We start from the raw sequence: 24,544 nt of genomic DNA, 5'->3' as shown, positions 1-24,544 counted from the left end.
CAAAACAATATAATAACAATGTAATAAAGTCTGATGATAATAATTGAAATACAACAAAAGAATGTCAGAGTAAAAAACCCACACAGCTTCTCTGCAGATCATATGAAGTTACTTTCATATTTAGTGAGAACCATAATCTGACCTACCTGATCCTCCTGTGGGGTCCTGTGATTCTCCTCTGTACAGTCCTGGGAATAAAGAGGACGGGGACATCTCTCTGGGGAATCTCTGTTACTGGGTCCATCTACAGGAGACACACAGTGACTGAGTACATTTTTTTATATGTGATTATCAGATGCTTTTTTAAAAGTACTGCTTTCTCCTTTATAATACATAAAATTCTCCTCTTACCCAGTGATGTGAGGGGCCGGTGATTCTCCATTATCACATTCTTGTACAGACCCTTGTGTTCTTCTGTATACTCCCCCTCCTGCATGGAGAGATAGACAGTGACATCCTGACACCTTATAGGAACCTGACACACACAATGACACAGTCATCACCCAGACTCCCCTGGTGTTACTGTATAATGCCCCATTCCCAGCAGTCACCTCTCCAGTCATTACCCAGACACCTCCACTGGTGTTACTGTATAATGTCCCATTCCCAGCAGTCACCTCTCCAGTCATCACCCAGACACCTCCCCTGTTGTTACTGTATAATGCCCCATTCCCAGCAGTCACCTCTCCAGTCATCACCCAGACACCTCCCCTGGTGTTACTGTATAATGTCCCATTCCCAGCAGTCACCTCTCCAGTCATCACCCAGACACCTCCCCTGGTGTTACTGTATAATGCCCCATTCCCAGCAGTCACCTCTCCAGTCATCACCCAGACACTCCCCTGATGTTACTGTATAATGCCCCATTCCCAGCAGTCACCTCTCCAGTCATCACCCAGACACCTCCCCTGGTGTTACTGTATAATGCCCCATTCCCAGCAGTCACCTCTCCAGTCATCACCCAGACACCTCCCCTGGTGTTACTGTATAATGCCCCATTCCCAGCAGTCACCTCTCCAGTCATCACCCAGACACCTCCCCTGGTGTTACTGTATAATGCCCCATTCCCAGCAGTCACCTTTCCAGTCATCACCCAGACACCTCCCCTGGTGTTACTGTATAATGCCCCATTCCCAGCAGTCACCTCTCCAGTCAGCAGCTGAATGATCTTATTGGTGAGTTCCAGGATCTTCTGCTCATTGTCTCTCCGATGTATCAGTGAGTGAGGTGGAGGGTCCGTGATGGGGCGATGGGTCCTGCTCAGTCTTCCTGACACACAGGAACGGTTACTGGGGGTCACATTCTCAACAGTTGTATTCTTCACTACTGTGTAATCCTGTGTAATTATATCAATAATAAAATGAATGAAAAATCTACATATGTAGATTTATGGGTATTTAATGAGTTGGAAAACCCCCCAGTAACAATCCTATTCTAAACATGTACATCCACAAGCTCAATGCATTATCAGTGATTCCTCTGTGTATGGCCCCTAAAATACATCATCTGCCTTGAACACTGTAGTGCAATCCGCAAAATGATGTAGCGGGAGCTGGACACAAGAGAGGACTTAGGACAGGCGCCCACTGAAGATGGCAGAAGCAGCAGGATGTACACTGTAAGACTTTAATACAATTGTTTCCATAACAGGAGCTCCCAAAATCATATGGCCACAAAAAAAAAATGAATAGCTGGCTACATCCAAATGTATATTCCTGATATACAAAACAGTTACTGAATGCTTCCAACAGGTTGTGCATCCCAGAGAACAGAATCGCAAGGGATGGAGACTCTCAGAAACCCAAATAATTTCACAATTAAATTCCAAGAACTGCTCACCTCTCCTGTTCGGTCCCTGTGATATTAATAACGATATTTGTGCATTCACTAAGATACACCTGAACCCTTCACCTCCCCTGTCAGGTCCCTGTGTTAGTAATAGAGATAAGAGTGGTGTCACTGTGACATTCCCAGACTCCCTCACCTCCCCAGTCAGGTCCCTGTGTTAGTAATAGGTATAAGAGTGATGTCACTGTGACACTCCCAGACTTCCTGACCTCCCCAGTCATGTCCCTGTTAGTAATAGAGATACGAGTGATGTCACTGTGACATTCCGAGACTCCCTCACCTCCCCAGTTAGCAGGTAGATGATCTCCAAAGTGAGATTTAGTATCCTCTCAGTCATGTGACTCCTGTCCTTGTCCATCCTCAGTGAATCAGGTTGCGTTTCATCCTCAAGTGACTTCTAGTAGGACTCCAGCTATCTCAGTTCAATTGCCTAGGAATAAATATAATTATAGTAAACACCACAGAGCACACGTCACATATTCAGGTATGAAACACTGAGTGACCAGTAAGTCCTCCTCTTTTCGCTGAGCTGTAGAGCACTGGTCAGGGTTTGTCAGAAGTTCCTCTGACCCAGCTATAGGAGACTCCTCAGAGACTATCACACAATGCCATATTGCTGAAGGTTACACCACCACTACTTGGGCCACAAATCTTGGACAAATACTTGGCTCTACATGCTTCACTTATCATTTGTTGTGATTGCCTGAACTGGGTGTTTGGGGGAAAATTGGTCTCAATTGGTTTTCATTAATTGAATTAATCGCACATTTGTGTGGAAGGCCATAAAAGCCACATCCAATTGCCACAGGGTTTACTAATTTTAGAATACTGGATCTGATTGCTCGCTAGCAATTTTTTGCAGCGCTCCAATCAGATAGTCGCCGCCTACAGGGGAATGTATTTTAGCAGTGCAAGTGTGCGATCGCATGTGCAGCTGGGCGGTACAAAAAATATTTGTGCAGTTTCTGAGTTGACCAGAACTTACTCAGCCACTTCAGCCTGTCCGGGCCCGGAATTGACGTCAGACACCCGCCCTGCAAACGCTTGGACACGCCTGCGTTTTTCCAACAACTCCCTGAAAACGGTCAGTTGATACCCATAAACGCCTTCTTCCTGTCAATCTCCTAGCGATCGGCTGTGCGAATGGATTCTTCATAAAACCCGTTGTACAGCAACAATCCGCTTTGTACCCGTGCGATGCGCCTGTGCATTGCATAAGCAGTTTTGATCTGATCGCAGCACTGCAAAAAACGCTAGCGTGCGATCAGGTCTGAATTACCCCCACTGCCTGTTGTTGGACATTGCTGTTTATATATAGCTCTGGCCACCTCTGCAGGTCCTGTAGTCAAGTAGCCTAGTGCTCTATGTTATCTGCTTTACTACATTTTAGATTTGAATACACGTGTACACTGCACCACATCTAGCACATTTGGCTCGTCACGTTATTACATCTTAACCTATGTTCTTATGTAAATGGCTTAAGTCCATACCAGGCACCCGAAGTCTAGACAGTAGTAGGCTCTACATGTGCGTTGCCCAGAGGTGTATCTACCCCTTGGCCAGGATGGCACTCACCAGAGGTACTGGCCAAAGAGGGGGCGCTGGCCAGCAGTGCCACCCACGGCCAGAGGGTAGAATCACCTGGTGTGTTCGGTACATCCTGGTTTCAGAGGGGCATGGCGGCGGGCCTGCATCCTGGAAGATCCAGTTCCTGTCTGCCATTAATGCAGAGTGCAGTAGTGGCACACTTAGCCCATTTCAAAAATGGTACCATAAGCCGTGATTGGCTTGCTCATGGCCCCATCTCTGAAAATCACCAGGACCCGCTCCGGCAGTGCTTCCCTTTCTCTGGTCCCTCCCACTAACACCATCATCCTTACTGCTGCCGGCGACGGGAACATCAAAAAGGGGTGTGTGCGGCTAATAGTTATTGGGCAGATCTACAGCCGCCGATGCACGGAGGAGAGTGCTCGTTATTAGTGATGTATTCTGGTGCCGGATATGAGAGGCGGGGACCATGAGAAAACTAAGATGAAGCCCCAAGACGAGGAATACGACAGAGAGGGTGACGCCGCAGAGGGTAATGCCTGCAACGCTGTCACAGGTGAGAGTGTGCTGCTTGGGGCCAGGAGATAGCACACACAATGGGGCGTCACTGTGGCAGGGTTACCCTTAGTGCACTGTTAGCATATGGTAGTGACATATGCTGCAGCACTTGTGCCCAGGGTGAGTAGTATGTCATAGATGCTCAATTCAACATCCACTCTTTACTAGTAAGATGATGGGCACAGCTCTTCCTGATTGCCTTCATATCAATCTCATTATACAGGATGTTCTGTTGTCATACTACACACTATACATTCATAGGGTGTACTGTACATTTACTGGGGTAAAACACTTTCACATAGGACCATCTGTGGCAGTTCCATGCAACATACTCGCTATGTGATCTGGGATACAATTGCCATATTTGCAGTAGGAATCAGAATTACTAAAGATGTGCTGATGAAACAAATTCTATTTACTTTGTCAAGCAAACATCTGAAAACTACTACTCTGTAGGCATAGTCAGGGCTGCCAAGAGAAATCCTGGGCCCCGCTACAACAACTTTCTGGGGCCCCCCTGGAGGGGGTGTGACCACAGCATGCGGGGGCATGACCCCACCTCTTTGGGGTGTGTCTAGTACATGAGAAGCACTCACAGGAGCATGGCATGCCTCCAAACTAGGGCAGTAGAGAACCTGGCTGGGCCTAGGTAATTTTCAGGGGGCATGTCCTAATCAAAGGAGGGGTTGGCCTGGGCCCCCATTGGGCCCCTCCTTCAGGGGCCCAGGTAATTTGTACCCTCTCTCCCCCCCCTCTCTCTGCGCCACTGGGCATAGTATGTAAAAGGCACTGCTACGGTGTGAGCGGGTGTGGTTCATAGGGTCAACCACACTTAGGTCGACCACACTTAGGTTGACAGTGACTAAGTCGACACACAAAATACGTCGACACAAGCATCTGGTTGACATGAGCAAGTTTGACATGAGTGGTGTTTTTTGTTTGTTTTTGGTATTGTTTTCTTTGCAGAGTGACCGGGAACCCCAATTAGTGCACCCAATTAGTGTCCCCTCGCTGTGCTCAGCACAGGTTACTGTTCCCAATTATAGTCCACGTGGATCATAAAGTATGAAAAAGTTAAAAAACAAGATTTTAAACCTACCGGTAAATCTTTTTCTCCTAGTCCGCAGAGGATGCTGGGGACTCCGTAAGGACCATGGGGTATAGACGGGCTCCGCAGGAGACATGGGCACTATAAAGAACTTTTAGTATGGGTGTGCACTGGCTCCTCCCTCTATGCCCCTCCTCCAGACCTCAGTTAGAGAACTGTGCCCAGAGGAGATGGGCAATATGAGGAAAGGATTTTGTTAATCTAAGGGCAAGATTCATACCAGCCCACACCAAGCATACCGTATAACCTGGAAATATGCAACCAGTTACCAGTAAGAACAAAAACAGTATCAGCCAAAGACTGATCTTAACTGTAACATAACCCTTATGTCAGCAATAACTATATACAAGTCTTGCAGATCCAGTCCGCACTGGGACGGGCGCCCATCATCCTCTACGGACTAGGAGAAAAAGATTTCCCGGTAGGTTTAAAATCTTATTTTCTCTTACGTCCTAGAGAAGGCATGTCCAAACTGCGGCCCTCTAACTGTTGTGAAACTACACATCCCAGCATGCCCTGACAGTTTTGCTGTCAGAGAATGCAATAGCTGTGTCAGGGCATGCTGGGATGTGTAGTTTCTCAACAGCTGGAGGGCCGCAGTTTGGACATGCCTGTCATAGAGGATGATGGGGACTCCGTAAGGACCATGGCGTTTATACCAAAGCTCCAGATCGGGCGGGAGAGTGCGGATGACTCTGCAGCACCGACTGAGCAAATGCGAGGTCCTCGTCAGCCAGGGTATCAAACTTGTTTGAACCCGACCAAGTAGCTGCTCAGCAAAGTTGTAATGCCGAGACGCCTCGGGCAGCCGCCCAAGAAGAGCCCACCTTCCTAGTGGAATGGGCCTTTACCGAATTTGGAACCGGCAATCCAGCCGTAGAATAAGCCTGCTGAATTGTGTTACAGATCCAGCGAGCAATAGTCTGCTTTGAAGCAGGCGTGCCAATCTTGTTGGCCGCATACAGGACAAACAGAGCCTCTGTTTTCCTAACCCTAGCCGTTCGGGCTACATACATTTTTAAGGCCCTGGCTACATCCAAGGACCTGGAATCCTCCAAGTCATTCGTAACCACAGTCACCACGATAGGTTGGTTCATATGAAATGAAGTCACCACCTTAGGTAGAAATTGAGGACGAGTCCTCAACTCCGCTCTATCCACATGAGAAATCAAGTAGAGGCTCTTGTGAGACAAGGCCGCCAATTCGGACACCCGCCTTGTAGATGCCAAGGCCAATAACATGACCACCTTCCACGTGAGAAATTTTAATTCAACCGTTTGAAGAGGCTCAAACCAGTGAGATTTCAGGAAACTTAACACCACGTTAAGGTCCCACGGTGCCACTGGGGGCACAAAAGGAGGCTGGATAAGCAGCATTCCCTTTACAAAAGTCTGGACTTCTGGTAGAGAAGCCAATTCCTTCTGAAAGAATATAGATAGGGCCGAAATCTGTACCTTAACAGAGCCTAACTTTAGGCCCATATCCACTCCTGTCTGTAGGAAGTGGAGAAAACGGCCAAGATGGAAATCTTCCGTAGGAGCATTCTTGGTTTCACACCAAGAGACATATTTCCGCCAGATACGGTGATAATGTTTCGCCGTCACCTCCTTCCTAGCCTTTATCAGTGTAGGTATGACCTCCTCCGGAATACCTTTCCTAGCTAGGATTCGGCGTTCAACCGCCATGCCGTCAAACGTAACCGCGGTAATTCTTGGAATATGCAGGGCCCCTGCTGCAACAGGTCGTCCCTGAGAGGAAGGGACCAAGGATCTTCTGTGAGCATTTCCTGAAGATCCGAGTACCAGGCCCTTCGAGGCCAGTCTGGAACAATGAGTATTGACTGTACTCTTTTTTGTCTTATTATCCTCAAAACCTTTGCAATGAGGGGAAGAGGAGGAAACACATAGACAGACTGAAACACCCATGGTGTCACCAGGGCGTCTACTGCTACTGCCTGAGGATCCCGGGACCTGGCACAGTACCTCCGAAGCTTTTTGTTGAGGCGCGACGCCATCATGTCTATTTGAGGAATTACCCAGAGACCCGTTATCTCTGCAAAGACTTCTTGATGAAGTCCCCACTCTCCTGGTTGGAGATAGTGTCTGCTGAGGAAGTCCGCTTCCCAGTTGTCCACTCCCGGAATGAAGACAGCTGACAGAGCGCTTACGTGATTTTCCGCCCAGCGAAGAATCCTGGTGGCTTCCGCCATTGCGACCCTGCTCCTTGTCCCGCCTTGGCGGTTCACATGAGCCACGGCTGTGACATTGTCTGATTGAATCAGAACCGGTAGGTTGCGGAGAAGACCATTGTATATGGCCCTTAATTCCAGCACGTTTATGTGCAGACAGGACTCCTGGCTTGACCATAGTCCCTGAAAATTCCTTCCTTGGGTGACTGCTCTCCAACCTCGGAAGCTCGCGTCCATGGTTACCAGAGCCCAGTCCTGAATGCCGAACCAGCGACCCTCTAGAAGGTGAGCACTTTGCAGCCACCATAGAAGAGACACCCTGGCCCTGGGGGACAGTGTTATCTTTTGATGCATTTGTAGATGGGACCCGGATCACTTGTCCAGCAGGTCCCATTGAAACGTCCTCGCATGAAACCTGCCAAAGGGGATGGCCTCGTATGAGGCCACCATTTTTCCTAGAACTCGAGTGCATTGATGAACTGACACTCTTTTTGGCTTTAGCAGGTCTCTGACCATGTTCTGGAGGTCCTGGGCTTTTTCCAACGGGAGAAAAACCTTCTTTCGTTCCGTGTCCAGTATCATGCCTAGGAACGATAGTCGAGTTGTTGGAACCAATTGCGACTTTGGCAGATTGAGAATCCAACCGTGTTGTTGGAGCACTCTCAGGGAGAGCGACGCGTTCTTCAGCAATTGATCTCTTGATCTCGCCTTTATCAGGAGATCATCCAAGTATGGGATAATTGTGACTCCCTGCCTTCGCAGGATCACCATCATTTGCGCCATTACCTTGGTGAAAATCCTCGGGGCCGTGGAAAGCTTAAACGGCAACGTCTGAACCTGGTAATGACAGTCCTGTACCGCGAATCTCAGGTACTCGTGATGAGAGGGATATATGGGGACATGAAGGTAAGCATCCTTTATGTCTAGTGACACCATAAAACCCCCCCCTTCCAGGCTGGATATTAGAGCTCGGAGCGATTCCATCTTGAACTTGAATCTTTTCAAGTACAGGTTTAGGGATTTTAGATTTAAAATGGGTCTGACCGAACCATCCGGCTTCGGGACCACAAACAAAGTCGAATAATATCCTTTTCCCTGTTGGCTCAGGGGAACCCTGACGATCACTTGCTGTTGACACAGCGTTTGAATTGCAGATAACACTACTTCCCTCTCTGGGGAAGAAGCTGGTAAGGCCGACTTGAAAAACCGGCGCGGGGGCACCTCCTAGAATTCCAGCTTGTAGCCCTGGGATACAATTTCCCTCGCCCAAGGATCCACGTCTGGGTTCGGTCAGACGTGGATCCTTGGGCGAGGGAAATTGTATGAAGAGTCGAAGGCGTGCCCCCACCGGTGCGGAGTCCCGTAGGGGAGCCCCGGCGTCATGCGGTGGACTTAGTGGAAGCCAGGGAGAACTTCCGCTTCTGGGAACTAGCCGAAGCAGGTGTTCTCTTACCTCTACCCTTACCTCTGGCGAGGAAAGAGGAGCCCCGACCTCTTCTGGACTTATGCGACCGAAAGGACTGCATCTGATATTGTGGAGTTTATTTTTTCTGTTGGGGAACAAAAGGTAAAAAGGTAGATTTACCCGCGGTAGCTGTGGAAACCAGGTCCGCAAGCCCCTCCCCAAACAACACGTCACCTTTGTAAGGTAAAACCTCCATATGCTTTTTTGAGTCCGCATCACCCGTCCACTGGCGGGTCCATAAGGATCGTCTGGCAGAAATAGCCATGGCATTGGCTCTGGAACCCAGCAATCCAATGTCTCTTTTTTAGCGTCTCTCATATATAAGACTGCGTTTTTAATATGGGCTAAAGTTAACAAAATGGTATCCCTATCTAGGGTATCAAGGTCAGCTGACAGGGTATCTGTCCAAGCTGCCACTGCGCTACATACCCATGCCGACGCAATCGCCGGTCTGAGCAAAGTACCAGTATGTGTATAAATAGACTTTAATGTAGTCTCCTGCTTGCGGTCCGCAGGATCCTTGAGGGCCGCCGTGTCAGGAGACGGCAGTGCTACCTTTTTGGACAGGCGTGTTAAAGTCTTGTCCACGCTAGGAGAGGATTCCCAACGTACCCTGTCCTGCGTAGGGAAAGGGTACGCCATAAGAACCCTTTTGGGAATCTGCAGTCTCTTATCTGGAGTTTCCCAAGCTTTTTCACATAACTCGTTAAGTTCATGAGATGGGGGAAAGTTTACTACCTGCTTCTTTCCCTTAAACATGTGTACCCTCGTGTCGGGAACAGAGGGTTCATCAGTGATATGCAAAACATCCTTTATTGCAATAATCATACATTGAATACTTTTTGTCACCCTAGGGTGCAATCTTGCTTCATCATAGTCGACACTGGAGTCAGAGTCCGTGTTGGTATCTGTGTCTACTATTTGTGAGAAGGGACGCTTCTGAGACCCCGAAGGGCCCTGTGAGTCGGTCCAATCCGTGGATTGACCCCCTGCTGTCTCCCTGGACTCTGCTTTGTCCAGTCTCCTATGTAAGGATGCTACACTTGCATTTAACATGTGCCACATATCCATCCAATCCTGAGTCGGCACCACCGACGGGGACTCACCACTCATCTGCTCCACCTCCTCCTTGGACGAGCCTTCCGCTTCAAACATGTCGACACACACGTACCGACACCCCACACACACCGGGATATAACTATAAGGGGACAATTCCCTAATGAGGCCCTTTGGAGATACAGAGAGTATACCAGCACACACCCAGCGCCAAACTGACATTGGAATAAACCCAGATAGCGCTTTTATATCATAACACTGATTTTCCCACTCACTGCGTCTGTAATTGTGCCCCCCTCCTCTTTTTTAGCCCTCTGAGCTCGTTCAGAAAGGGGAGAGTCCGGGGAGCAAGCATTCTCTGCAGCTTCTGTGGAGAAAATGGCGCTGGTTAGTGCTGAGGGATTAAGCTCCGCCCCTCCAGCGGCGGGCTTCGGTCCCGCTCTGATTTTAAAAATAAAATGGCGGGGGTTATTTTATTTACTGCCTCCGCAGTCTAATAAACTGTATTATGCCATCCATGAAGTTTATTGCTGCCCAGGGTGCACCCCCCTGCGCCCTGCACCCATCTGTGCCTGCTCTGTGTGTGTTTTGTGTGGGAGCAATGGCGCGCAGCGGGGAAGATCTGAAGTCTTCTGCCGCCTTGAAGTCTTCTTTTCTTCTCATACTCACCCGGCTTCTATCTTCCGGCTCTGTGAGGAAGACGGCGGCGCGGCTCCGGGACGAACTCCAGGGTGAGACCTGTGTTCCGACTCCCTCTGGAGCTAATGGTGTCCAGTAGCCTAAGAAGCAGAGCCTATCATTTAAGTAGGTCTGCTTCTCTCTCCTCAGTCCCACGATGCAGGGAGTCTGTTGCCAGCAGTGCTCCCTGAAAATAAAAAACCTAACAAAATTCTTTACACAGAGAAACTCAGGAGAGCTCCCTGTAATGCACCCAGTCTCCTCTGGGCACAGGATCTAACTGAGGTCTGGAGGAGGGGCATAGAGGGAGGAGCCAGTGCACACCCATACTAAACGTTCTTTATAGTGCCCATGTCTCCTGCGGAGCCCGTCTATACCCCATGGTCCTTACAGGGTCCCCAGCATCCTCTAGGACGTAAGAGAAAAAATAAGAATTTACTTACCGATAATTCTATTTCTCATAGTCCGTAGTGGATGCTGGGGACTCCGTAAGGACCATGGGGAATAGCGGCTCCGCAGGAGACTGGGCACATCTAAAGAAAGCTTTAGGACTAACTGGTGTGCACTGGCTCCTCCCCCTATGACCCTCCTCCAAGCCTCAGTTAGGATACTGTGCCCGGACGAGCGTACACAATAAGGAAGGATTTTGAATCCCGGGTAAGACTCATACCAGCCACACCAATCACACCGTATAACCTGTGATCTGAACCCAGTTAACAGCATGATAACAGAGGAGCCTCTGAAAGATGGCTCACAACAATAATAACCCGATTTTTGTAACAATAACTATGTACAAGTATTGCAGACAATCCGCACTTGGGATGGGCGCCCAGCATCCACTACGGACTATGAGAAATAGAATTATCGGTAAGTAAATTCTTATTTTCTCTAACGTCCTAAGTGGATGCTGGGGACTCCGTAAGGACCATGGGGATTATACCAAAGCTCCCAAACGGGCGGGAGAGTGCGGATGACTCTGCAGCACCAAATGAGAGAACTCCAGGTCCTCCTCAGCCAGGATATCAATTTTGTAGAATTTTACAAACGTATTTGCTCCTGACCAAGTAGCTGCTCGGCAAAGTTGTAAAGCCGAGACCCCTCGGGCAGCCGCCCAAGATGAGCCCACCTTCCTTGTGGAGTGGGCATTTACAGATTTTTGGCTGTGGCAGGCCTGCCACAGAATGTGCAAGCTGAATTGTACTACAAATCCAACGAGCAATAGTCTGCTTAGAAGCAGGAGCACCCAGCTTGTTGGGTGCACACAGGATAAACAGCGAGTCAGATTTCCTGACTTCAGCCGTCCTGGAAACATATATTTTCAGGGCACTGACAACGTCTAGCAACTTGGAGGCCTCCAAGTCCCTAGTAGCCGCAGGCACCACCAATAGGTTGGTTCAGGTGAGACGCTGAAACCACCTTAGGGAGAAACTGAGGACGAGTGGAAAATCAGATAAGGGCTTTTTCAGGATAAAGCCGCCAATTCTGACACGCGCCTGGCCCAGGCCAGGGCCAACAGCATGACCACTTTCCATGTGAGATATTTTAACTCCACAGATTTAAGTGGTTCAAACCAATGTGCTTTCTCCTCTCCATCTTATCAATCTCAGTACCTTGGGTATGAGAGGCAGAGGAGGGAACACCTACACTGACTGGTACACCCACGGTGTTACCAGAGCGTCTACAACTATTGCCTGAGGGTCTCTTGACCTGGCGCAATACCTGTCGAGTTTTTTAATCATGTGGACGACTTCTGGGTGAAGTCCCCACTCTCCCGGGTGGAGGTCGTGCTGAGGAAGTCTGCTTCCCAGTTGTCCACTCCCGGAATGAATACTGTTGACAGTGCTATCACATGATTTTCCGCCCAGCGAAGAATCCCTGCAGCTTCTGCCATTGCCCTCCTGCTTCTTGTGCCACCCTGTCTGTTTACGTGGGTGACTGCCATGATGTTGTCCGACTGGATCAATACCGGCTGACCTTGAAGCAGAGGTCTTGCTAAGCTTAGAGCATTGTAAATGGCCCTTAGCTTCAGGATATTTATGTGAAGTGATGTATCCAGGCTTGACCCTAAGCCCTGGATATTCCTTCCCTGTGTGACTGCTCCCCAGCCTCGCAGGCTGGCATCCGTGGTCACCAGGACCCAGTCCTGAATGCCGAATCTGCGGCCCTCTAGAAGATGAGCACTCTGCAACCACCACAGGATGGATACCCTTGTCCTTGGTGACAGGGTTATCCGCTGATGCATCTGAAAATGCGACCCGGACCATTTGTCCAGTAGGTTCCACTGGAAAGTTCTTGCGTAGAAACTAACGAATGGGATTGCTTCGTAGGAAGCCACCATTTTTACCCAGAACCCTTGTGCATTGATGCACTGAGACTTGGTTCGATTTTAGGAGGTTCCTGACTAGCTCGGATAACTCCCTGGCTTTCTCTTCCGGGAGAAACACCTTTTTTCTGGACTGTGTCCAGGAACATCCCTAGGAAACAGAAGACAAGTCGTCGGAACCAGCTGCGATTTTGGAATATTGAGAATCCAATCGTGCTGCCTCAACACTACCTGAGATAGTGCTACACCGACTTCCAACTGTTCCCTGGATCTTACCCTTATCAGGGAATCGTCCAAGTAAGGGATAACTAAAATTCCCTTCCTTCGAAGGGATATCATTTCGGCCATTACCTTGGTAAAGACCCGGGGTGTCGTGGACCATCCCTACGGCAGCGTCTGAACTGATAGTGACAGTTCTGTACCATAACCTGAGGTACCCTTGGTGAGAAGGGTAAATTTTGACATGAAGGTAAGCATCCTTGATGTCCCGAGACATCATGTAGTCCCCTTCTTCCAGGTTCGCAATCACTGCTCTGAGTGACTCAATCTTGAATTTGAACCTCTGTATGTAAGTGTTCAAAGATTTTAGATTTTAGATTTAGAATCGGTCTCACCGAGCCGTCTGGCTTCGGTACCACAATAGTGTGGAATAATACCCCGTTCCCTGTTGCAGGAGGGGTACCTTGATTATCACCTGCTGGGAATACAGCTTGTGAATGGCTTCCAAAACTGCCTCCCTGTCAGAGGGAGACGTCGGTAAAGCCGACCTTTGGAAACGGCGAGGGGGAGACGTCTCGAATTTCAATATGTACCCTTGAGATATTACCTGAAGGATCCAGGGGTCTACTTGCGAGTGAGCCCACTGCGCACTGAAATTCATTGAGAACGGGCCCCCACCGTGCCTGAGCTTGTAAGGCCCTAGCGTCATACTGAGGGCTTTGCAGAGGCGGGAAAGGATTTCTGTTCCTGGGAACTGGGTAATCTCTTCAGCCTTTTTTCCTCTCCCTCTGTCACGAGCAGAAAAGAGGAACCTTTTGTCCGCTTGCCAACAAAGGACTGCGCCTGATAATACGGCGTCTTATTTTGAGAGGCGACCTGGGGTACAAACGTGGATTTCCCAGTTGTTGCCATGGCCACCAGGTCTAAAAGACTGACCCCAAATGTCCCCTTTCAAAGGCAATACTTCCAAATGCCGTTTGGAATCCGCATCACCTGACCATTTTACTGGTAGAATTGGACAACGCACTTATACTTGATGCCAGTCGGCAATTATTCCGCTGTGCATCCTGCATATATAGAAATGCATCTTTTAAATGCTCTATAGGCAATAATATACTATCCTTATCTAGGATATCAATATTTCCAGTCAGGGAATCCGACCACGCCAACCCAGCACTGCACATCCAGGCTGAGGCGATTGCTGGTCGCAGTATAACACCAGTATGTGTGTGAATACATTTTTGGATACCCTCCTGCTTTCTATCAGCAGGATCCTTAAGGGCGGCCATCTCATGAGAGGGTAGAGCCCTTGTTCTTACAAGCGTGTGAGCGCCTTATCCCCCCTAGGGGGTGTTTCCCAACGCACCCTAACCTCTGGCGGGAAAGGGTATACAGCCAATACTTTTTAAGAAATTATCAATTGTTATCGGGGGGAAACCCACGCATCATCACACACCTCATTTTATTTCTCAGATTCAGGAAAACTACAGGTAGTTTTTCCCTTACCGAACATAATACCCCTTTTTGGTGGTACTCGTATTATCAGAAATGTATAAAACATTTTCCATTGTCTCAATCATGTAACGTGTGGCCCTACTGGAAATCACGGTTGTCTCTTCACCGTCGACACAGGAGTCAGTATCCGTGTCGGCGTCTGTATCTGCCATCTGAGGTAACGGGCGCTTTAAAGCCCCTGACACCCTATGAGACGTCTGGACAGGCACAAGCTGAGTAGCCGGCTGTCTCATGTCAACCACTGTTTTTTTTATACAGAGCTGACACTGTCACGTAATTTTCAACAGTACATCCACTCAGGTGTCGACCCCCTAGGTGGTGACATCACTGTTACAGACACTCTGCTCCGTCTCCACATCATTTTTCTCCTCATACATGTCGACACAAACGTACCGACACACAGCACACACACAGGGAATGCTCTGATAGAGGACAGGACCCCACTAGCCCTTTGGGGAGACAGAGGGAGAGTTTGCCAGCACACACCAGAGCGCTATATATATACAGGGATAACCTTATATAAGTGTTTTTCCCCTTATAGCTGCTGTATAGTTAATACTGCGCCTAATTAGTGCCCCCCTCTCTTTTTTAACCCTTTCTGTAGTGTAGTGACTGCAGGGGAGAGCCAGGGAGCTTCCCTCCAACGGAGCTGTGAGGGAAAATGGCGCTTGTGTGCTGAGGAGATAGGCTCCGCCCCCTTCACGGCGGCCTTTTCTCCCGCTTTTTTTTTTTAGGAAAACTGGCAGGGGTGAAATGCATCCATATAGCCCAGGAGCTATATGTGATGTATTTCTTTAGCCATATAAGGTTTAAACATGTTGTATTGCGTCTCAGGGCGCTCCCCCCCAGCGCCCTGCACCCTCAGTGACCGGAGTGTGAAGTGTGCTGAGAGCAATGGCGCACAGCTGCAGTGCTGTGCGCTACCTTATTGAAGACAGGAACGTCTTCTGCCGCCGATTTTTCCGGACCTCTTCGCTCTTCTGGCTCTGTAAGGGGGCCGGCGGCGCGGCTCCGGGACCCATCCAGGCTGAACCTGTGATCGTCCCTCTGGAGCTAATGTCCAGTAGCCAAGAAGCCCAATCCACTCTGCAGTCAGGTGAGTTCGCTTCTTCTCCCCATAGTCCCACGATGCAGTGAGCCTGTTGCCAGCAGGTCTCACTGAAAATAACAAACCTAAACTAAAACTTTCACTAAGAAGCTCAGGAGAGCCCCTAGTGTGCACCCTTCTCGTCGGGCACATAAATCTAACTGAGGCTGGGCGCCCATCCCAAGTGCGGATTGTCTGCAATACTTGTACATAGTTATTGTTACAAAAATCGGGTTATTATTGTTGTGAGCCATCTTTCAGAGGCTCCTCTGTTATCATGCTGTTAACTGGGTTCAGATCACAGGTTATACGGTGTGATTGGTGTGGCTGGTATGAGTCTTACCCGGGATTCAAAATCCTTCCTTATTGTGTACGCTCGTCCGGGCACAGTATCCTAACTGAGGCTTGGAGGAGGGTCATAGGGGGAGGAGCCAGTGCACACCAGTTAGTCCTAAAGCTTTCTTTAGATGTGCCCAGTCTCCTGCGGAGCCGCTATTCCCCATGGTCCTTACGGAGTCCCCAGCATCCACTTAGGACGTTAGAGAAATGCAAAAAAATTGTGAAAAACTCATGTCGACCTAGTAACCATGTAGACCTAATGCATGTCGACCAATAGTGGTCGACCTAATGCATGTCGACCAAAGTGTGGTCAACCTAGAGATCGGATACCGGAGTGAGCATATTGTGAAAGGAGTACTACTGTGTGGCAGTAATATGTAAGGGGCACCACTACTGTGGGCATAATGTATAAGGGGCACTACTATTGTGTTGCAGTAATATCTAAGAAGCACTACTACTGTGGGCATAATGTGTAATGGGTACTACTACTGTGTGGCACAATGTGTATAAGTAGCAGGGTCAGACTGGCCGACAGGGGAAAACCCCAGTGAGCCCCACTGCCTGAGGGCCCACCCCCTCCTCTATAGATTACATTCCAGACAGTGAAATTGAATTATACATTTGGCTACAACCCTAAGAATGGTCCCCCTACCACTGCACTTCCCTGGTGGGCCCCTCATGCGCCAGTATGATGCTGATAAGGGGTGCTACTGTATAGCGTGACATTAATAATAAGATTTTACTTACCGATAAATCTATTTCTCGGAGTCCGTAGTGGATGCTGGGGTTCCTGAAAGGACCATGGGGAATAGCGGCTCCGCAGGAGACAGGGCACAAAAAGTAAAGCTTTTCCAGATCAGGTGGTGTGCACTGGCTCCTCCCCCTATGACCCTCCTCCAGACTCCAGTTAGGTACTGTGCCCGGACGAGCGTACACAATAAGGGAGGATTTTGAATCCCGGGTAAGACTCATACCAGCCACACCAATCACACCGTACAACTTGTGATCTAAACCCAGTTAACAGTATGATAACAGCGGAGCCTCTGAAAGATGGCTTCCTTCAACAATAACCCGAATTAGTTAACAATAACTATGTACAATTATTGCAGATAATCCGCACTTGGGATGGGCGCCCAGCATCCACTACGGACTCCGAGAAATAGATTTATCGGTAAGTAAAATCTTATTTTCTCTATCGTCCTAGTGGATGCTGGGGTTCCTGAAAGGACCATGGGGATTATACCAAAGCTCCCAAACGGGCGGGAGAGTGCGGATGACTCTGCAGCACCGAATGAGAGAACTCCAGGTCCTCCTTAGCCAGAGTATCAAATTTGTAAAATTTTACAAACGTGTTCTCCCCTGACCACGTAGCTGCTCGGCAAAGTTGTAATGCCGAGACCCCTCGGGCAGCCGCCCAAGATGAGCCCACCTTCCTTGTGGAGTGGGCCTTTACAGATTTAGGCTGTGGCAGGCCTGCCACAGAATGTGCAAGTTGGATTGTGCTACAGATCCAACGAGCAATCGTCTGCTTAGACGCAGGAGCACCCATCTTGTTGGGTGCATACAATATAAACAACGAGTCAGATTTTCTGACTCCAGCTGTCCTTGCAATATATATTTTTAATGCTCTGACAGCGTCCAGTAACTTGGAGTCCTCCAAGTCACTTGTAGCCGCAGGCACTACAATAGGCTGGTTCAGATGAAATGCTGACACCACCTTAGGGAGAAAATGCGGACGAGTCCGCAGTTCTGCCCTGTCCGAATGGAAAATCAGATATGGGCTTTTGTAAGATAAAGCTGCCAGTTCTGACACTCTCCTGGCCGAAGCCAGGGCTAGAAGCATGGTCACTTTCCATGTGAGATATTTCAAATCCACCTTCTTTAGTGGTTCAAACCAATGAGATTTTAGAAAGTCCAAAACCACATTGAGATCCCACGGTGCCACTGGAGGCACCACAGGAGGCTGTATATGTAGCACTCCCTTAACAAAGGTCTGGACTTCAGGGACTGAAGCCAATTCTTTTTGAAAGAAAATAGACAGGGCCGAAATTTGAACCTTAATAGATCCCAATTTGAGACCCATAGACAATCCTGATTGCAGGAAATGTAGGAATCGACCCAGTTGAAATTCCTCCGTCGGAGCACTCCGATCTTCGCACCACGCAACATATTTTCGCCAAATTCGGTGATAATGTTGCACGGTTACTTCCTTCCTTGCTTTAATCAAAGTAGGAATGACTTCTTCCGGCATGCCTTTTTCCTTTAGGATCCGGCGTTCAACCGCCATGCCGTCAAACGCAGCCGCGGTAAGTCTTGAAACAGACAGGGACCCTGCTGAAGCAAGTCCCTCCTTAGAGGTAGAGGCCACGGATCTTCCGTGATCATCTCTTGAAGTTCCGGGTACCAAGTCCTTCTTGGCCAATCCGGAACCACTAGTATCGTCCTTACGCCTCTTTGCCGTATAATTCTCAATACTTTTGGTATGAGAGGCAGAGGAGGAAACACATACACCGACTGGTACACCCAAGGCGTTACCAGCGCGTCCACAGCTATTGCCTGCGGATCTCTTGACCTGGCGCAATACCTGTCCAGTTTTTTGTTGAGGCGAGACGCCATCATGTCCACCATTGGTCTTTCCCAACGGGTTACCAGCAAGTGGAAGACTTCTGGATGAAGTCCCCACTCTCCCGGGTGAAGATCGTGTCTGCTGAGGAAGTCTGCTTCCCAGTTGTCCACTCCCGGGATGAACACTGCTGACAGTGCTATCACATGATTCTCTGCCCAGCGAAGAATCCTTGCAGCTTCTGCCATTGCACTCCTGCTTCTTGTGCCGCCCTGTCTGTTCACATGGGCGACTGCCGTGATGTTGTCCGACTGGATCAACACCGGTTTTCCCTGAAGCAGAGGTTCTGCCTGGCTTAGAGCATTGTATATTGCTCTTAGTTCCAGAATGTTTATGTGAAGAGACGTTTCCAGGCTCGTCCATACTCCCTGGAAGTTTCTTCCTTGTGTGACTGCTCCCCAGCCTCTCAGGCTGGCGTCCGTGGTCACCAGGATCCAATCCTGTATGCCGAATCTGCGGCCCTCCAATAGATGAGCACTCTGCAACCACCACAGAAGAGACACCCTTGTCCTTGGAGACAGGGTTATCCGCAGGTGCATCTGAAGATGCGACCCTGACCATTTGTCCAACAGATCCCTTTGGAAAATTCTTGCGTGGAATCTGCCGAATGGAATTGCTTCGTAAGAAGCCACCATTTTTCCCAGGACTCTTGTGCATTGATGTACAGACACCTTTCCTGGTTTTAGGAGGTTCCTGACAAGCTCGGATAACTCCTTGGCTTTTTCCTCCGGGAGAAAAACCTTTTTCTGAACCGTGTCCAGAATCATCCCTAGGAACAGCAGACGAGTTGTCGGCATTAACTGGGATTTTGGAATATTCAGAATCCACCCGTGCTGTTTTAGCACTTCTTGCGACAGTGCTAATCCCATCTCTAGCTGTTCTCTGGACCTTGCCCTTATTAGGAGATCGTCCAAGTATGGGATAATTAATATGCCTTTTCTTCGAAGAAGAATCATCATCTCGGCCATTACCTTTGTAAAGACCCGAGGTGCCGTGGACAATCCGAACGGCAGCGTCTGAAACTGATAGTGACAGTTTTGTACAACGAACCTGAGGTACCCCTGGTGTGAGGGGTAAATTGGAACGTGGAGATACGCATCCTTGATGTCCAAGGATACCATAAAGTCCCCCTCTTCCAGGTTCGCTATCACTGCTCTGAGTGACTCCATCTTGAACTTGAACTTCTTTATGTACAGGTTCAAGGACTTCAGATTTAGAATAGGCCTTACCGAGCCATCCGGCTTCGGTACCACAAAAAGAGTGGAATAATACCCCTTCCCTTGTTGTAGAAGAGGTACCTTGACTATCACCTGCTGAGAGTACAGCTTGTGAATGGCTTCCAAAACCGTCTCCCTTTCGGAGGGGGACGTTGGTAAAGCAGACTTCAGGAAACGGCGAGGTGGATCTGTCTCTAATTCCAACCTGTACCCCTGAGATATTATCTGCAGGATCCAGGGATCTACCTGCGAGTGAGCCCACTGCGCGCTGTAATTTTTGAGACAACCACCCACCGTCCCCGAGTCCGCTTGAGAAGCCCCAGCGTCATGCTGAGGCTTTTGTAGAAGCCGGGGAAGGCTTCTGTTCCTGGGAAGGAGCTGCCTGTTGCTGTCTCTTCCCTCGACCTCTGCCTCGTGGCAGATATGAATAGCCCTTTGCTCTCTTATTTTTAAAGGAACGAAAGGGCTGCGGTTGAAAAGTCGGTGCCTTTTTCTGTTGGGGAGTGACTTGAGGTAGAAAGGTGGATTTCCCGGCTGTAGCCGTGGCCACCAAATCTGATAGACCGACTCCAAATAACTCCTCCCCTTTATACGGCAAAACTTCCATATGTCGTTTTGAATCCGCATCGCCTGTCCACTGTCGCGTCCATAAAGCTCTTCTGGCCGAAATGGACATAGCACTTACCCGTGATGCCAGTGTGCAGATATCCCTCTGTGCATCACGCATATAAAGAAATGCATCCTTTATTTGTTCTAATGACAGTAAAATATTGTCCCTGTCCAGGGTATCAATATTTTCAATCAGGGACTCTGACCAAACTACCCCAGCACTGCACATCCAGGCAGTCGCTATAGCTGGTCGTAGTATAACACCTGCATGTGTGTATATACTTTTTTGGATATTTTCCATCCTCCTATCTGATGGATCTTTAAGTGCGGCCGTCTCAGGAGAGGGTAACGCCACTTGTTTAGATAAGCGTGTTAGCGCCTTGTCCACCCTAGGAGGTGTTTCCCAGCGCTCCCTAACCTCTGGCGGGAAAGGGTATAATGCCAATAATTTCTTTGAAATTATCAGCTTTTTATCAGGGGCAACCCACGCTTCATTACACACGTCATTTAATTCTTCTGATTCAGGAAAAACTATAGGTAGTTTTTTCACACCCCACATAATACCCTGTTTAGTGGTACCTGTAGTATCAGCTAAATGTAATGCCTCCTTCATTGCCAAAATCATATAACGTGTGGCCCTACTGGAAAATACGGTTGATTCGTCACCGTCACCACTGGAGTCAGTGCCTGTGTCTGGGTCTGTGTCGACCGACTGAGGCAAAGGGCGTTTCACAGCCCCTGACGGTGTTTGAGTCGCCTGGACAGGCACTAATTGATTGTCCGGCCGTCTCATGTCGTCAAACGACTGCTTTAGCGTGTTGACACTATCCCGTAGTTCCATAAATAAAGGCATCCATTCTGGTCTCGACTCCCTAGGGGGTGACATCCTCATATTTGGCAATTGCTCCGCCTCCACACCAATATCGTCCTCATACATGTCGACACACACGTACCGACACACAGCAGACACACAGGGAATGCTCCTAACGAAGACAGGACCCACTAGCCCTTTGGGGAGACAGAGGGAGAGTTTGCCAGCACACACCAAAAGCGCTATATATAACAGGGATAGCCTTATAATAAGTGCTCCCTTATAGCTGCTTTATATATATCAAAATATCGCCATAAATTTGCCCCCCCTCTCTGTTTTACCCTGTTTCTGTAGTGCAGTGCAGGGGAGAGACCTGGGAGCCGTCCTGACCAGCGGAGCTGTGAGAGGAAATGGCGCCGTGTGCTGAGGAGATAGGCCCCGCCCCTTTTCCGGCGGGCTCGTCTCCCGCTATTTAGTGAATCCAGGCAGGGGTTAAATATCTCCATATAGCCTCTGGGGGCTATATGTGAGGTATTTTTAGCCTTTATATAGGTTACATTTGCCTCCCAGGGCGCCCCCCCCCAGCGCCCTGCGCCCTGCACCCTCAGTGACTGCGTGTGAAGTGTGCTGAGAGGAAAATGGCGCACAGCTGCAGTGCTGTGCGCTACCTTTAGAAGACTGCAGGAGTCTTCAGCCGCCGATTCTGGACCTCTTCTGACTTCAGCATCTGCAAGGGGGCCGGCGGCGCGGCTCCGGTGACCATCCAGGCTGTACCTGTGATCGTCCCTCTGGAGCTGATGTCCAGTAGCCAAGAAGCCAATCCATCCTGCACGCAGGTGAGTTCACTTCTTCTCCCCTAAGTCCCTCGTTGCAGTGATCCTGTTGCCAGCAGGACTCACTGTAAAATAAAAAACCTAAGCTAAACTTTTTCTAAGCAGCTCTTTAGGAGAGCCACCTAGATTGCACCCTTCTCGGCCGGGCACAAAAATCTAACTGGAGTCTGGAGGAGGGTCATAGGGGGAGGAGCCAGTGCACACCACCTGATCTGGAAAAGCTTTACTTTTTGTGCCCTGTCTCCTGCGGAGCCGCTATTCCCCATGGTCCTTTCAGGAACCCCAGCATCCACTAGGACGATAGAGAAAAAGGGGAAATACTATGTGGCGTAATTTGAATTGGTACTATTGTGTGGCCATGTCCCTTCCCGACAAGACGACAATCTTTTTTTGGCACACGCACCTTCACTATTTCAAATATGGGGGGGTGCCAGTCCCTTACTTTGCCAGGGGCGCACTAACCCCTAGATACACCCCTGACGTTGCCTGCATGTTATAGCGGATCACCCTAAACCACAACAGCACAAGGTTTAGTGTAAATAGCACTGGAATAATTTCCGTACTGCTCGCAGCTCTGACTGCTTACTATGTGCATACTACGGAGTCAATTCAATCGGGCGAGCAGAGCTAAGTGCTATTACAGCAATGTGGTCACTCCGGCGACGGGCACTTCCTCTCGCCCCATCTCACGGCTGCAAACACAAATCAGCAAGTCTGGGGCTACCCTAAGTGCTGCATGTGTGCCCACTTACAGGGCGAGCCAACTCTCCCCTAAATGAATCTACCACTAGATCTATGGATACGGTGTAAATGAAATCTTTCTTTTAATTGCCATCTACAGCCGGTTACAAATGTGCATATTTGGTAAATGAAACATTGATGCCTAAGTCACCATGTAGTATAAATAAATGTCAGGTTCTCACGAGGGATCAGCCACCTTATAGTGGGATGCCAGATGCTGTTATTACTCAGGTACAGCTCCTGGGCACCGCGTAGTGCATGTAGTAACAGTGCAGATGTACTAGCATTGCATCACGTTTGTGATGATTGTCAGGTCACATATTGTTGATTAGCTTTACATTATGCCAATGTCACATTTGACGTGTTGACCTCATATCTGTGTCAGCATACTCAATGTAGACAGTCAGACATCTTGAACATCAATGCATTCTACCAGACCCTATTTATCATAAAGGGGCTCTGTTCATCAGATATTACAATTGTATATACACAGGGCTATAGGTGTTCCCTCTATGGCACACATATCAGCTGCGGGTCAGATCAGCTCTGCGCCTGTCGGTGAGCAATGCCGGCAACGCTGCCAGGAGCGGGTACATAAGGCTGAAGCAGGGGCAATGGAGGCGGTCAGGGTGCCCCTTTTCTGGGATGGTGCCCAGATTCAACACTACGTTCCACCACTGGTTACCATGGCGATGTGGCCACACTCTTCTCTATCCTGCCAACCTGGGCATTCTGGTTAGTAGCCTATTGTCCAGTAACAAAATGCTGCCAGCAGGGCGGCGCTAGGCATGTGCAAGATGTAGGGCGGACTAACGTACACTTGGAACGGGGTATTATTTCTGTTTTTATAACCACATATTATATGATGGAACATGGAATGTTGGTTTTTAAAAAAAAATGTTCTCTGTGCCCGACCCAGCTGTGGAATGGCCCTAATATAACCCTGGGGGGGACGTGCCAATGTTACACTGCAGGATAGGGCAGGACACAGGAAGCACACATTGCTGATAACATGCCTATGGCAGAGGGTGAGACAGGGCCCCAGTCACTCAGGCAGCAGCCGCAGCTCTGTATTGGGATATACAGCTATCATGTGCCGGTCACTGTGTCCCCCCTTCCTCAGCCACAGCCCCACAGCACAAGTGTAAGGCCGGGAAGAGCCGTCTCCCCAGCAGCAGCTCCCGGGCGTCACATAGAGACTGACTTTGTATCTATGTCACGTGCTCCTCCCCATCCCTTACCCCCTGTCTATTGGTATGCTATAGTTGCTCACCCGGTGCCATCCGCCGCCTTCTCTCACCCAGAGGCGGTGTGACACACCCGACTTCCGGTCTACTTTGTGCGTTCCACCGTACTTCCTGGCTGTGCGTTCCACCTGACTCTCCCCCCTCCCTCATCTCTCTCTGCACTCCACAGGCCGGAAGTGATTCCACTGCAGCTCCCGGATGAGGGCTGAATTTGATACTGGGCCGGGGAGTGGGAGGGGGGAGCAGGTAGGAGCCATTGCTGTGTCTGGCAGCGGGTGATGACAGTATTATTATACAGGGAGAGCAGACTGTTGTGGCATGTCACAGTACAGCAGGGGATGCAGAATAAGGTGTTGTGTTATTATTACATGTGGAACCGACTGTAGTGTCACCTTATTGTAATACATGAGGGTCAGACACTGGTGTCAATTTAATATAGTGTAGGAGGAGCTGCAGGATCTAGTGCCCTATTTATATATACAAGTGAAGGAGACTGTCAGTCCTGTAATAATATAGATGGACCAGACACTG

General features: G+C 49.2%; 1 protein-coding gene across 1 annotated transcript in view; it reads right to left on the bottom strand.

Moving 5' to 3' along the window:
* The window catches only part of LOC135057193 (zinc finger protein 569-like), a 150,030-nt gene extending 125,911 nt beyond the window's left edge, over nucleotides 1-24,119 (bottom strand). The window contains exons 1-5 of the mRNA XM_063963089.1: nucleotides 24,040-24,119; nucleotides 2,129-2,278; nucleotides 1,145-1,336; nucleotides 352-430; nucleotides 147-244 (exon numbers count right to left, since the gene is read on the bottom strand). Of these exons, the coding sequence (XP_063819159.1) occupies nucleotides 147-244; nucleotides 352-430; nucleotides 1,145-1,336; nucleotides 2,129-2,206 (447 nt within the window). The 5' untranslated portion in view covers nucleotides 2,207-2,278; nucleotides 24,040-24,119. The remainder of the gene's footprint in view (nucleotides 1-146; nucleotides 245-351; nucleotides 431-1,144; nucleotides 1,337-2,128; nucleotides 2,279-24,039) is intronic.
* Nucleotides 24,120-24,544: the final 425 nt, after the last annotated feature.

This window comes from Pseudophryne corroboree, chromosome 3 (assembly GCF_028390025.1).
Source record: "Pseudophryne corroboree isolate aPseCor3 chromosome 3, aPseCor3.hap2, whole genome shotgun sequence".
NCBI classification, from domain to species: domain Eukaryota; kingdom Metazoa; phylum Chordata; class Amphibia; order Anura; family Myobatrachidae; genus Pseudophryne; species Pseudophryne corroboree.
This window is presented reverse-complemented; position numbering and strand designations above follow the sequence as displayed.